Below are 15479 nucleotides of genomic sequence, written 5' to 3'. Positions count from 1 at the left end.
GCTTCTAGAAAGTCCTCTCCTGCCCCCTGCTGGTGGTACCATAATCAGACCTCAGACTCCTAGTGGCCACTGAGCGATGGGGTAGGACACTGGAGAGCAGGACCCGGCAGAAGCAAGTCTGGAAGAAGTCAGGCCTTGCTGAGGTCAGTTAACACACATTTCAAGTGCCCCAGTGCTAATGAGCATTCCATCCCAGTGCTGGAACAGCAGCTTGACAAAAGCAGTGGGTCACATGGGGGAAAGGCTACCTCATCAGAATTGCCAGGCATGGGCTATGGGGCCCGTCTCAGGCCACGCAGGGGGGCGGCACAGTCTCCCTCTCCCTCAAGGGAAACTGGAGTGGTCACGGGACAACTCTGGGTGGGGACAGGAAGTCTGTCCCTGGGAGCACCAGCCTGTCAAGCGGGTGTTCTGTCCCTGGGCTGGTTGTATCTGGCCCTAAGAAAGCGGCACCCCAGCCCTGCATCCCGGCAAGGGGCCCACCCTCAGAAGACATAAGGAGTCACCCCTCAGAGCAGAAGGAAGAGGTGAGCTGTGTGACGTTCACGCCCCGCATGCATTTGTAAGTTTGATAAGTGACGTCAGCGACATAGACTCCCCACCGGCCACTAGAACCCCCAACACACTCATAGCCTCAGTTTCCGGGGAGTCTTGTGAGGTTTGCCACAGATTCACTCTCAGTGGCGGGGAGTGACCTACTCCAGGCCCTGGATGGGGTTCCATTCTGCTCCCCTCCTCCCGTTTTTCCCCTCCCCACAACCGCTTCGCTAGCCCTCCTTGCTGTCAGCCACCTCCCTCCTCCCCTCCCTGGGCCCCTCCACGCAGGGCTCAGCGCTGTGTGAACTACGGAGGTGCTGATGGCACATTAAGAAACCGGGATCCCTGCCATTCATCTTTCAACCCTGGTTAAAGCATTGAAAGACAGCGTCCCATCGTGGAGCTGCCAGTCTTAACGTCCAACGCGTGTCCTTGGAACACACAGGGCACTGCCTCGAGAGCTGAGCCTTTCTCAGGCACCCTCATCAGCTAGAATTCCATGACATTTTGGATTTATATCTACTGTGAGTCTTTTTATGGCGAGCGATAGGATTTTCCATTTATGGCCAGCCTTAAATTTCCCTTGAAAATAAATGCATCTAAGTTAAAAAGAAAGCTAATTTTAAAAGGAGGAAGGATATTGCAGGTGTCAAAGTCGGCCGAGCTTGGGGAACACTGAGGTAAGAGGTGATGATGATGCTGATGGGGCAGCTGTGCCTCATCTGTTGGGGGGGCCCTCTGCTAAGTGTTCGATACGCGTATTTTCCACCCACTCCCCCAACAACCCAGTGACAGGTGTTACTCCCATTTAACAAGAGGAAGATGGCGGTAGTTAAGGAACTTGCTCCAGGCCCCAGAGATACTGGATGTAGGAGGGGATCCGACCTCACGCTTGCCTGCTGCCAGTGACAGGACCCAAGGGGACACCATGGGCCCTGTTGTAAGGAGCCTCTAGGACAAACTGCTTTAGCTCAGGGGCATTCTTCAGACTGCCGGTCACCACCACCTACCCAACCCCTGTGACCGGCCTGGTGTGTCACAACATTCCCTCATTTAATCCCCAGAACCATCCCCCCTGGAGGTAGTTACTAGTCTTCCTTCTTTCGCAATGACGTGCCTCTCACAGAAGTTGGGTGATGTGCCCCCTACGACCCAGCCACCACATAGCAGAGCCAAGACCGGAACCTACAGCTCCGACTCCCAAGCCTGCATCTTTCCGACCACTCCCACGATGGTGATAGTAGCAAGACCGGCCAGCTGGCCAGCCCTGCCCTCTGAGCACCTTATCTCATACTCCAGCAATCTCAAGACAGAGGTCCCATATCTTCCTTATTTACAGATGGGGAAACTGAGGTTCTCAGCTACCGTGGTATTTCATGAAGCCTTAGGTGCTTCCTTTCTTCCACGAAAGTCCCTAGATCAGGCGGCAGAGCCCCCGAGCAGATGGTGAGTTTACTTTTTGGGTCGGACTTCTGAGATACTTTGAGCACATGCCCTACTGTGGCCCTTCCCTGCCCATTCCTGCGGCTGGTGGAGGTCTGGGGGTGGGTTGAAAAGCTGCCATTACCAGCTGACTACCCCCCATTATTAGGCACTCACAGCTGGTGGATTTGGCAATGGGGACACCTGTGGGTGCTCTTGGCGCCCACCCAGATCCTCTTTCTGGGCTGGGGCATCCATTCCCCAGTCCCGTGAACCGTGAATGTTGGCAGCTAACAGCTCAGAGCTGCCTCCTTCCCCAATAACTTGTTCTCAGGGGAAGACAAACGGGATCCGCTTTTCCACAAAGACATACACTCCCCAGGCCCGCCCCTATTGCCAATGATTCAATGATGGGGGGCACAGAAGGCCAATCTTCTTGCCCCATGGTGAGACAGGGTCTGTGATGTAATTCACGCACCAGAGCTCCCCCGGGATCAGGCTGAGGCTGGACTCCAGCAGAGACCTCCTCCTTGCTCTACTCCTTCCTCTGTCCTCTCTTAACCTCTCATTCCCATTTTCCCTCATAAATCCTCTGCACCCAAATTCGTGTCTCAGGCTCTGCCCCTAGGAGCCTGGCTCGAGACAGGGGAGGACTGGAGATGCTGTGTAAGGCACGCTCCCTGCCCTCCAGGATCTTGCAATAAACCTGCAGAGACAGGTCACACAGGTACCAAAAAATCATCTACAATACAGGATGGCATAGGCTGGAAAAAACAGTGTTAAAAAGATGGGAGAAATCACTGGAACTGCAGTGGGGGAAGAGCTTATGGAAGCAATGGACCAGGCCATGAAAGATAAGTAGCACTTCAGAAGGGAAAGTTCTCTTAACAGGGAGAAAGTTCCAAAGGAGGTGATGAGGAGGGTCGGGAACCTCTGTTCCACCCCTCCGGCTTCTTCCTGTCTGGGATCTGTGACTAGGAACGCCCCACCGGTGGGGGTTGGGGGGAACTCTGATTTGACAATCCCAATAATGGGTCTAGAATCATCAAGAGTGTCAGGGCTGCTTGAGAGAGCCGTGCCACGTGAGCCTGAGGCCAGAAAGTCACTCAGTTCTTAAGCTTTCCCTGAGAGGCTGGGGGCTTGGTCCACTCATAAATTCCTCCTTTATTCCAAGAAGGGACAGACACTCCCTCGGCCCTGCACTGCAGGCACGGTGACCCAGTGGGCTTGAGGGTTACCCCTGCCAGGGGGCGTGGGCACAAAGGGGGTCCACGTACCTGCCGGACCGTGGGCCTGGGGGTTTGCTCACAAGGATTCAATGGTGTAATAGGCAGCTCCTAGGGCCCCCAGAGCCACAGCAGCAGTCCCGAGAGCTTGGAGCACGCGAATTACGATGAGTGGAGTGTTTCCTTGTAGGTTTTCTGTAGAGCAAAACAGAAAGCCCGCAGGTTGGGGGCAGCTGGACTCTAGCGCCTGTCTGCAGACAGGGGAAGCAGGAATTGTAGGGTCCCCTCAGGATTTCAGCAACGCCCATCTCCCCGCCACTGATGCTCCTCTCAAGGGAATACGACTCTGCCCACCCCATCCAATGACTCCCTGCCACAGGACCCCTGCCTCTGAGGACGGGCAAGCCCGGGATGCCAGCTCTCGGCTGGGACTCTCAGGGAGCGGGATATGAAGGCGGTTAAGGCTGCCATGCGCCAGGCCCCATGCTAAACATCTCACACCCGGTGTCTTCCTCAAGCCTTCTAACCACCCTGTGAAGTAGGTTCTATCACGAGGCTCCATTTTGGAGAAGAATCTGAGGAAGCCACATGTGACGCCCACCACACAGGCGAGGAAGCTGTACCGTCGTGCTAATGACTGTGAGGAAGGCTTTCACAAAACGCAATATCCTTTTGGGCAACAATCCTGCTAAAGTAGGGAATCTTGTTTAATGGGATGTGTATTTATTTAAAGCCAAGATCCAACCTTCCACTGCACGGAGAAATGTAAAGATTATGGAAGCTGGTGCTGTAATTTGAGCAGAATTGAGACTACAGGTCTCACCCCGGCCAGACCGCCCCTCTGCCCCTCCCCCTCCCGTCCCTCATGCTGAGCCGCCTTGCTTTTACCTTTCCCTCCACCTAGAATGCTCTCTCTTTTCATGTTAAGCCACGGGAAGATCCCAAGACTCTTCTAGACTCAGCACAGGTAGAAACCATTGACACTACAAAGTCTCTGTGGAACCTGACTTTGGAGTGAGCACCCTCTTTTTCGGAAGCTCTTTGAACACCTATGGGGCAGGTGTCACTTCCTGGCTTCCATCTTAGTTTCTAAATGTACACGTCTCAGCTTTGCCACGTGGACTGTACGATTTTAAAGGGTCGGATTCCCTGTTCTGGTTTTCCTCATAGCGCCTAGTATTCTACGCCGAGGAGGTGTTCCCACCTGTTGGTTTTAAAGTGATACGAGTCCATGGCACGGCTCGACACCAGATGGACAGAAGTACTAAGGGCGTGGGAGGAAATCAGTAGGGGTGAGTGCCGGGCAGGTGGATCCTTGATGGGACTTACCGGATTGTAGAGTATTTTTAGCTCTACACATGTTCTCCCAACACACCTGGGTAGCTGTTTGCTTCTCTTATGTCTGAGAGATGGTGCTTTTCAAGGATGGACAGGAGAGGGCATTTGATGGGGGAGAGACCAGGAAGAGGAGCGGGAAGAGGGTGAGGGGTGGGCTCGGCTCCTGGTTTAGGCGTATGAGATCCCCAAGCCGGAAGCCTCTTTGTGGACATTGGTGAGACCCTGAGTACAGGCGCAGCTACTCTGGGGTGCAGAGCTGGGGGCAGAGGGACGCACATAGCCCTGCACCACTGGGAAAGCAGACTGATGTCTACAGTCTGGTTTTCTGCACAGGCGTCTTCCCAAGCAGCCACCAGGGGGCTTTCTCCTGATGGCTTCATGGGAAAGGAAAGGAAGGGCAGGTACTAGGGTTGATGCTGTGGGAGACTGCCCTGCCACGGACAGAACAGCCTGGGGCATGTCCCCTGTGGAGACTGCCAGAAATTGCTCGAAGCCCTCTGAAGGGGCTGGAGGTCTTGCTCTTACCAATGGGCCATGTGAGTTGCAATCAGTATTTATCACTAAATTCTGGGGGAAATTCATATGCAGGTCAAGCACCTGGAGCTCTCAGCTATGGTATGGGCCACAGAAGGAGGCCAGTGGCCCAACAGAGCATTTAATCACAAAGCTCTGAGTGACAGGGACTTTACTAAGGGCTGTCAGGGAGTCTACTCTGAGGAAGGAGTGCGCCCATGGAGAAAAGAAACGCGAGCCTCCCAAAGAAGCAATTCCTGGTAGGGAAGAAAACTGGCCCCTGTCTGTGCAGGTGGGGGTCCCCAGGGCATGGGTCTGGTCAGAAAGGGCAGGGTGCCAAACCCTGGGAAGTGGTCACCCCAGAGAGGCTTTCTTTCTGCCTGGGATTCCCAAGAAGAAGTTACAACATGGCGACTAACAGGGTCCAGGGCAAAGCCCGGCCCTGGGAACCGAGTGCCCCGAGGGTCCAGCCCCCCCACACGCTCCAGAACCTGTAGAAAGTGAGGAGGCTTGGAGATCCTCTCCCTGGCATGGTGGGCCAGGCCCGAGGAAGGAGGACATCAAAGATGCGGCTGTGACACAGGCCCAGGCGACGCCAGCAAGCAGAGCTGCCGGGGCAAGTGGAACAGGAACAGAAGGCCCGTGGGCCCGCACGAGTCACAGCCCCTGGATGGACAGAGAAGGAGAGCGATGAGGGACCCCCTGCCTCCAGGAGGCTGGGGAGAGCTACGGAGACACGGGAGAGAAGACTAGCCACAGGGGAAACTGGTTGTTTTACAGACTGGAGCTCCCCGGGCCATTTCGAAATAATGGCGCCATTATTTTTATTCTCAGTTTACAAACAGGGAAACTGAGGCTCAAAGAATAGATGGGATGCCTTGTAACAAGTAGATTTGAAGAAGTGGGCTTCAGCTCAGGGCTTCTAACTTGTTCAGTGCTCCTTCCGTGGAATTGACAGAAAATGACAGCAGCAGGAGAGCGGCCCTGAGATTCCACTGGAACACGGTCCATTCTTCTGGGGTTTGTTGATTAATCCAGAAGACAGCGGCTGCTCCAGTTACAGTACTGGAAACACTTTCCCAAACTTCTCTCCTGTTTGTCCTCTGCTAAGGATGCCAGTGGGACTCAGAGATGGTGCCTTCGGCTGCTGCACAGCAGGACTTCTGGCTGGCTGGTTCCCTCCTCGTGTAATGACTTCAGTCCTGGCTTCTTGACACAGCAACACGTTCTTCCAACGTAGGCTCCATGAAACCAGTGATCAACCTGGCAGATGCCGCCCGCTCCTCCTTAGACCTGCCCATGGCAGATACCTTCTCTGGAATGGGGAAGGAAGGGATTCTAAAGGGCAAGCCTTATCTTTTTTCTTTGTCAAATTTTTTTAAAAAAATAGACATTTAATTCCTGTGGCATAAAATTTACCCTTTAAAGTGCTCAGTGGTTTTTGGTATATTAACAAAGGTGCAAAACCATCATTACTGTCTAATTCCAGAACACTTTTATTCCCACCCCCAAGGAAACCCCATGGCCATTAGCGGTCACTACCTTTCCCCACCTCCCCTCAGTTCCGGGCAATGGATTTGCCTATCCTGCACATTTCAGAAATGGAATCATATACAACATGTGGGCTTTGGTGGGCTGGCTTCTTTCACTTAGCCTAATGTGTCTGAGGCTCACCCACGTTGTAGCATGTGTCAGTGGTGCCAAATAGGATTCCGTTGTATGGACATACCACATGTTTTTTACCCATTCATCAGGTAGTTGATAGTGAGTTTGTCCCACTTCTTGGCTACCATTACTAATGTTGCTGTGAACATTCACGTGCAAGTTTTTGTATGGATCCTGTTTTCAATTCTCTTGGGTATGTCCCCCGGAGTGGAATTGCTGGGTCATATGGTAACTTCACGTTGGCTGCACCATTCTACGTTCCCTCCAGCCATGGACAAGGGTTTCAGTTTCTCCATAGCTTCCCCTAACATTTGTTATTGTCCATCTTTTGATTACAGCCATTTTAGTGGAAGGCTAATACTTTCTGAAACTACAGTGTTTTCTGCATCCAAAAAGATTTGGATTTTAGGGGCGCCTGGGTGGCTCAGTCAGTCAAGTGTCTGACTCTTGATTTTGGCTCAGGTCATGATCTCAGGGTCGTGGGATCAGGCCCCATGTTGGGCTCTGCACTTGGCTCAGAATCTGCTTGAGATGCTCCCTCTTCCTCTCCCTCAGCCCCTCCCCACCTTACATAAATAAATAAAATCCTTTTAAAAAAAAGATTTGGATTTTAGAAAATGGCGCCCTTATGTACACGCCTTCGTCCCTTATCACCAACATTTTTCCCTCCCTGGCTCGAAGGGAGAAAATTCCTCTGGCAGAGAAGTGCAGGGTGTCCACTGTAACCATGGGTGGACCACCCTGTCTCCTGCTTGGCTTTCTCAATAAGCAGAATTCCTCCCTAGGGGTGAACCACACACATTCCTTAAAAGATGTGGGGATGGAACATTTTGCTTTCTGCAGATATCAGTTCTGAAGGCCGTAATCCAGAAATGTTTCCGTCAGTGGTTGATGATCACAATATATGCAATATGTAACACTCCAAACCATTTCTACATGTTAAGAATGAATTGATTCTTAGCCACGGAAATACCGTTGTCCCAGCAACTGCTTGGAGCTACCCCTCTCACTCACATCTCACGTGTAGTTTATATCCACACCATCCCTGAGGAATAAACTGTGGTCCAGAGAGTGTGGCCTGCTCAGGACCACTGGCTCATGGTGAAGCCAAGAGAAGCTCAGAGAAGGGTGTTCTTCCTCCTGGGGAAACCACAGGGCTCTTGGGACCAGAAGGTCAATGCTGCAGTTAAGAGTAAGGATTATGGAGTCAGAATAGATAGAGGTCCTGCTCTCAGTGCTGTCAGTGCCTGCTCGAGAGTGTGTTGTTTGATTTCTTTGAGCCTCAGTTCCCCCATCTATAAAAGGGAAAGCATGATGATAATACTTCCTTTATAGGACTGTTAAACGGGAAGGTTCGCACAGACAGCTGAGCTGAATGCTAGGTACATGGTAAATGCTCGATGGTAACTGTTAGTTAGTTACTACCATTATTATTATTAGTAGTAGTAGTTAGTAGTAGTATTAACCATCCTGTCTCCTAAACTCCACTTGAATTCCCAATCCAACGCTCATTCAGACTCTGGCTACCCAACCAGGTGGAGAATCACTTTTCCTAGACAGCCATTCCATTTTCAGACAGAGCTAATTGCTGGGAACGTCTTTGTGTTGAGCAGAAATCTGCCTGTCTCTAGTGTCTTCTGTGGGTAAGGTTGCCAGATTTTGCAGATAAAAATACAGAATACCCATGCAATATCTGGGACACATTTACACAAAAAAATTGTTTGTTGTTTATCTGAAACTCAAATTTTACTGGGGGTCCTATATTTTATCTGGCAACCCATAGACATCGGAGGGCAACACAGAACAAGTCTACTCACATCTTTTACTTGACAGACAGATTTCCTCCAATTCCTTCAACCAAATCCCCTACATCAAATGGTTCTTGCTTTCCCACCCCCTCATCCCCCATTATCTTCTTTGGACTAGATCGCTGGGCATCTTTTACAGCCCACAAGGATAGCCTGATGAGGACGGAGTATGACCACCTCCCTTGTCCTAAACCGTATATTTCTATTAACACATCCCTGGTTTTTATCTATGAGCAGCCACACGGCACTTCTGACTCCTAATAAGCTAGTATCACCACCAAGCCAAGTGCAATGTCAGTATGTATGTGTGGCCGCCTCCTTCATTGAGACTCAGGATGGTGAGGAATGGCAAAATCCAGGAATCCTGGTCTCCTGTGTAAAAACAAAACCCCAAACCCTCACAATTCACCAGCACGGTTCCAGAAGACACGTCAACCATGCACCACTACCCAAACTGAACCCGCCTCTGGGGGACCCTAGGACTCCATCAGCAGGAAGGCTAGAAGTTCCTGAGTTAGAAGCCTGCCCACCTGTTTTCCTGGATCGAGAGGATGCTTTTGTGTTAGTGTCCTGAGGCGCCAGGCCCCTGGTGGAGGGGTTGGATTCGGGAGCTGGGAGAGCCTGGGGTGTAGGCTGTCGGGGAGTGGATTCACAGCTGGGTTGCAGGGTTGAGCCGGAGCTGGGCTGCTGCTGGGTGGAGCTGGGACTGGGCTGCTGGGGGGTGGATTCGGGGCTGGGCTGCTGCACGGTAGAGCTGGGGCTGGGCTGGGGGGTGGATCCGGGGCTGGGCTGGGGGGTAGATCTGGGGCTGGGCTGCTGTGGTGTAGACTCGGAGCTGGCGTGCTGTGGCGTGGACTCGGAGCTGGCGCGCTGTGAGGTGGAGCCATGGCGTTTGGACTCCGGCTTCTTCCTTTTGCCCTTCCTCATGGTGGGTTCTCTTCACCTAAACGTGGACCTACATGGAGCTGCTTAATCTTCCGGCTCCCTCCTGGAGGGGCCGCTTGCCCTGCCCTGGGGGAAGGCTCTGGCCTCGGGATGGACCTAAGCCCCACGGAGAACAGTCACCTCCACCCCTCCTGTGAGGTCACAAAAGCCAGGGCGGTTCCTATGGCAGGGCTCTGGGGACAGTCTTCTCTGCCTGCACCAGCCTGCTGTCCTCCCTCCTCCCCAGCGACTGGGATGGGCAGAGGGCCGTTGCTGGGCCCTCAGGACCTGGGTCAGGCTGGCCACAGGGACTGCGACATCCTGGACCCCCACGAAGCTGCGACCAGAGCGCCTCCTTCAGGCGCCTCTCTGCTGGTGTGTTCCTGGGTCCCTACGCGTCTCGGTTTCTCTCTTAGACACCCTGGCTGTGCCGCCCAGCTCTGTCACCGGTTTCCACACACCAAAGCCAAACAAACCACTTCACCATGCATTCTGTGAGTTTTAGGTAACTTTAGTGAAGATTTGGGGGTCCACGGGAGGTCCACAGGCTTCTCCCATCTCAGCTGTTCCCTCCCCATTCAGAAGATCTTAAAGTAGCTTCTCCCTTCTTCCAAAAACCTGCCCTCCCCATTGTGGGAAGGGGCTGGGGATCCCCAGCTTTGATAAGAACCCTTGCTTTTGACAAAAGAGTTGTGTCTGTAAAACAGTTGTTTGGAAAACTACACTTTCTTTGAACTCATTCGCGGCAACCACGGACTACCTCTCAAACCCCAAACTCGTCGGGTCAATTAGGGGACTGTGAATATTTCTTGAAGGTAAAAATATGATTTTCCTTTCAGGATAGAAGCGGATAAGGCATTTTGAAAAGACAATCCTAAACTTCACACTATGACTGCAACATAGAGTGTGTTCACACCAGAAGATTCTACCTCCGCCATAGTGTGTCGCTAGGTGGGTGGGTGAGTATTCAGCTGTGAGCCCCATGCTCAGGGTGGGGGGGGGGGGTGAAGCTCTTGGCCCAGGATAGGGTTTAGGGCAGACGTTGCTAGAAGGTGGCTCCACGCAAGGCCAGACCCGATGTGAAATGTGAAATGACAGAAAATATTTTAGGGATTCTAGAGCCTGAAAAGACCTTAATGATTCTCTTTTTGCAGAAGAGAAACTGAGGTTTAGTGAAGTTAAATCACCTTCCAAGGTCACACGGCTGGTTGGAAGCATTGACAGGGCTATGTTCCCATTCAAGGCTATTTCATTTCAGGATTCCACAAGGCAACAGGGAATCAGATAATTATAGAGGCCTTAAAAATCAATGGGCTAAAAAAATCCCTTGAGGGAAAAGATTGAATTCTTTAAGAAAAGCACCAAGGATTAGAAGTGGAAGACAGCTCAGATCAATAAAGTCGGATTGAATTTGGTTGGCCGTCAGCACAAGGAGGTTCAAGGAGCAGGTGAGTATACAAGAAGTGGTAATTCTCTAAAGTCAAGCGCAATGGATCTCTCCAGGGGGTCAACTTAGAATCAGAGAGACTGGAAGCCCGGGTCAGGGACCCTGTCCAGATTTAGCAGACAGGTCAGGAACTCCTAAGGCATTTATCTCTGCAAAATTAGATTTTCAGACACCAGTGGGCTTTTGCCTGGGGCTTCAACTTGATTTAAACCAGGGGTTCTCCACCTCAGCTCTATTGATATTTGAGGCCAGATAAATCTTTGCTGTTTGAGGCAGGTAATTCTCCTGTGTATTGTACAAAGTTTATCAGCATCCCTGGCCTCTGCCACGAGATGCCAGTAGCAAATAGCCTCCCCCCAACCCCATCCGTTGTGGCAACCAAAAATGTCTACAGACAATGCTCAATGTCTCTGGGGTGTGCGTGTGTGTGTGTGTGTGTGTGAGAGAGAGAGAGAGAGAGAGAGACTTGCCCCTCGTTGAGAACCACTGGTTTAAATGAATTAGATAAGGGGCAAACACGCACGGGTAGTATTTCCTGGTAGAAATGAAAGAAATGTGTCATTTCACACCAAGGAGCCAAGTGGCACAGAAAACAGGTCCCCGTTCCTGGGGAGAGGGATGGAGGAAACACAGAGGAGGCTTCGGGAGGAGCAGAGAGTTTTTCTATAGCAGTGGAGAAAAATATGGGTGGATTCTTTCATAAGCATGGGCCCAAGAAATAGGGAGAGGGCACTCATGGAGTGAGAGGTTGGCCCAGAGGGATGAGGAAGAATACTTTGCTAGAAGGTCTTCCATAGCCCCCTCTGCCTTCCAGCTGAAGCACAAGTTCCCAGCTGGAAGCCTGACGCCTCTAGAACACAGTCACAGACCAGGGTCCCAGGCGCACCGACTCCCTTGCTGCTACCTTGTCCAGTTCTTGCCAGCCGTGAGCGTGGAGGCTTGCTTTCTCCCATTTGTGAAAGCCTTTCCCCTCTATCAGCCCCCACCCCTGTCAAAACCCTTCCCACCATCGAGATCCATCTCAAGTGGACCCATCTCCTCGTACAGCCCTTCTCGAGAGCCCTGACTAGAAGGGACCCCTCCCTCCCTGAGCCCCAGATCATAAACTGCCTGGTGTTAGAGTGATGTTTCTCCTGTCTTCTCTCGAGTTCCCTACTTTCAGACTGTGGATCCCCTGGAGGGCCAAAGTCCAGAGAAGAGACAACTCAGGCTTCTGGAAGGTGAGGGTAGGAGGCACAGAAAGCAGGAAACCACCGAAGGCATGGTGAGCGTGGAAGATGGGGGCCGAAGGACCTCACAGACAGCATCACTAAGGGGTTCTTTTCAAAGACGGACTGGGGTTTTCTGGCCTTGGCTGAGGATCACGGAACAGTCGACAGGCCAGGGGCTCTCCTACCTGACCCGGCAGCCACAGGACAACCTCGAGCACTATTTGGGAAAGTGAGAAGACTGAGTCTAAGGGGAGGTGAAGTCAGGATAAGGTTCTGAGGGTGTGAAAATCCACACCCAGTGGTTCCGGCCCTCTGGCTGCGTCCAGGGCACCAAGAGCAACATTTGCCCTGAAGCTCACATCTACAGCTGGGGGATACCTGCTGGCCCTTGGCCCCCACCTGTCAGGAAAGGTCATTAGTCCTCCGGGGGGACAGCCTGCTCTGGCCACCAGTCGGAGGGTTGGAAGAACTTTGAACAGCTGGGAATTGGCATTCCCTGCCCAGAGCACTTCCTTCCCTGCTGCCCGCCTCAGGAGGGGACTTCCAGAGACAGAAGGCACCTGGTGCTCATTCCAGAGCCCACTGTCCGGGGCTGTAGACCCACAGATTAACCCTCTGGGGCCACAGGCCTGGATTCCTTGATAGGCAAGCTCTCAAGCGTGGAGTAGGAATTCTGCCAGAGCACCTCTTCCAGAGCATAGCTGCGAGGATTAGACCTGAAAGGGCTTAGAACGGTGCCTGAAATCATGATGCTCTTAGAGCAGAAGCCAACAGAACCAAGCAAGGAATAAGTGGATGTGGAGAGGAGGGGGTGGGCCTGGGTCCTACAAACTCCCAAATCTGTACCTTGTAAAAGTGTGATTCAGAGTGCAGGGCGGGGCGGGGGGTGGGCTGGGTGGGAAGTGTAACTCTACACATTAAATACATTTGAACACTTTTGACCAGAGATTGGCCCAGTGAGCCCACCTGGGGGGAGAAATCTAATTAATCTTCACCCAAACCGGTGTTAAGTGGAGGCGCTAGGAGAGAGACGGTGACTTGGGGCATTTGTCCTCTCCCCTGGACCAGGACAGCACTCCCTCCGTCCTTGCTGTTTCTCACCCGCCCGCTCTCGGCCCCTCACCATCCGTCTGGGTCTCCTGATCCACTAGGGGGACGCAGCCGCGCGCCCTGGCATTGTGCCCTCGGCTGGCGGCGGCCTGGATGTCCAGGGTGCAGTCGGAGCGGCTGGGGCTGAACACGGCCGTGTGCACCTCCACCGAGGGGCTGTGCGGCGCGAAGGCGCTGCAGAGCAGGGTCTCCATGCGGCGGCGCGCCTCGGCCTCCTCTTCCGGCCGCGGCTGCACGATGATGCCGACGAGCGCGGCGGGCGGTCGGCGGTCCCGCGCGTGCACCTGCTGCAGGAGCAGCTGCAGCCGCGGCAGGTTGGAGCACAGCGCCGACGCGCGGCACAGCACCAGGAGCAGCCGGGCGCTGCGCTCGGGCGGCGCCGGTCTTGGGCAGGGAATCCAGCACCCCGCCTCCGGCTCCTCCGCCTCCTCGCAGCGGGAGGTCTCAGACGGAGCCGGAGCCTTCACGCTCTCGCACGGGTCCGCAGCCTTGCACCTATCGCGCGGTCTCTTCGGGGCGCAGCGCCTGGACTTGGCGGCCGGGCAGTCGGCGCCGCTCCGCAAGCTCTCGCAGGGACGCTTGGGCCGCCGCGTGGCGCAGTTGCCCGAGCTGCTGTGGCCGCTCGTGCCTCGGGTGGACGAGGGCCCGGCGGAATGATCATCTGGGACCTGCTCCAGAACGTCCTGCAGGGTCAGGCAGCACTCATCCTGCTTCCAGAGCTCGCCGAACAGCAGTACCTGGCCGTGGCCCTCGATGCACTGGGCCCGAGCCTCTTGCTGCGACTCGGCCATCCTGTCCTGCGAGGCCCTGGACGGCCCGGCCCCAGGCTCCATGTCCGGTCCGGCGCTCTTGCCCCTCTGGGCCCGGGCCTCCGTTGGCTGCGGGACAAGCTGCCCTTCCCCGGAGCATGTCACAATACCCCTGCGCCCTACCTCTTTCTGTCCTGACCAAAGGCCTCCGCCCTCTACTTTTTGGAAATCTTCCGACATAGGGAAGTCGCTGCCTCGCGCCGCTGCAACACCAGCTGTTTGGTTTCTCTTGTCATTTTGTCCGTCTGTGGTGTCAAAAGGGGAAATCCTTTTATCTTGGGGATGGATCATTATGCCCAAGCCTCCAAGTAAAAGAGATTTTCCCGAACTTCGCAGAAACTTAAAAAGCAGTGGGAAAAATAATAAAAAGCAGTGGGCCCGGATGCTCGCTGCACCTGGGACAGTTGAAAAGCGGTGAGGCACCGAGACCTGGTTCTGGGTGGCTGAGCCCGGGAGGCAGGCCTTGCTCGGGCTGGGCCCAGCTGCTCTCTGGAGGATCTGGGAGCCAGAGTCCTGGCTCTAGCCTGAACTGCTGGGGCTACAGGAGATGGTTCGGGGTTGGCTCGGGTCTTCTATGGGTATGTATTTGAAAAATCCAGTCTTTTCCTCCTGTATTTCTCCTTTGCTTCTGACACAGAACTGCACTCTGACACTTCTGGTCACCAAATATGTGTGTTTTTCCCCCTAACCAAGCAATTCTGTGACACCAGCTGGGAATCCTACACTTCAATTCTGACACAATCTTCCTAGAGATAGCATCAGATGCCACGGATCAAGGGTGGTGTCCCACAAGACTGCCCCCACCTTCAGATGCCCAATTGCAAGTCCAGATTGTTACCTGTCCTTCTGAGCGTTTGGCTGGAAATCTGAGGTTCCCACAGTCCCCTCCTCAGGTTCAACTGATTTGCTGTGAATGGCTCACAGAACTCAGGAAAACAGCTTACGTACTTTCGACCAGTTTATCATAAAAGGATAGGGCGCCTGGGTGGCTCAATCGAAGAAGTGTCTGCCTTCGGCTCGGGTCATGATCTCAGGGTCCTGGGATCGTGCCCTGCAGCAGGCTCCCTGCTCAGCCCGGAGTCTGCTTCTCCCTCTTCCTCTGACCCTCCCCCTGCTTGTGTGCTCTCTCTCTCAAAATCTTTGAAAAAAAGTAAAAGGACCTAGAAGACACAGGTGAACATCCAGGTGGAGGAGATGCGCAGAGCAAGGTGTGTGGGAAGGGGCACGGAGCTTTCACCCCACTCTGGGCACACCACTCTCCCTGAACGGAATTCCGCGTGTTCACCAACCTGGGAGCTCTCCGAACCCCAGCACTGTTGGGATTTTATGGAGGCTCTCTCCTGTAGGCATGATCCAGTATTAACTCCATCTCCAGCCCCTCGCCCTTCTCTAGAGGATGGGGGATGGGGCTGAAAATCCCAAACTTTTAATCATGGATTGGTCTTTCTGGTGACCAGACCCCATCCAGG

General features: G+C 53.6%; 2 protein-coding genes across 3 annotated transcripts; both read right to left on the bottom strand.

Moving 5' to 3' along the window:
- Positions 1-3274: 3274 nt before the first annotated feature.
- Positions 3275-9436, bottom strand: SPATA3 (spermatogenesis associated 3). 2 transcript variants are annotated; one of them, XM_087867384.1, is made up of 4 exons: positions 9339-9436; positions 9040-9263; positions 5528-5702; positions 3275-3380 (listed from the first exon to the last, which is right to left on the bottom strand). In XM_087867384.1, the coding sequence occupies exons 1-4, from the start codon at positions 9434-9436 to the stop codon at positions 3275-3277; spliced, it is 603 nt and encodes a 200-aa protein (XP_087723510.1). The 2 variants fall into 2 exon arrangements, with proteins under 2 accessions (XP_087723510.1, XP_087723485.1); XM_087867359.1 differs by having other exon boundaries at positions 9040-9436.
- Positions 9437-13188: 3752 nt separating this feature from the next.
- Positions 13189-14034, bottom strand: LOC148110821 (uncharacterized). Its single transcript, XM_087860630.1, has one exon. It carries the CDS (start codon positions 14032-14034, stop codon positions 13189-13191), a length of 846 nt encoding a protein of 281 aa, XP_087716756.1.
- Positions 14035-15479: the final 1445 nt, after the last annotated feature.

The sequence above is a fragment of the Ursus americanus genome, chromosome 1 (genome assembly GCF_024610735.1).
Source record: "Ursus americanus isolate L20-20 chromosome 1, mUrsAme1.1.p, whole genome shotgun sequence".
In the NCBI taxonomy this organism is placed as follows: Eukaryota; Metazoa; Chordata; class Mammalia; order Carnivora; family Ursidae; genus Ursus; species Ursus americanus.
The sequence above is the reverse complement of the archived record's forward strand: the minus strand, read 5'-3'. Positions and strand labels throughout refer to the sequence as shown.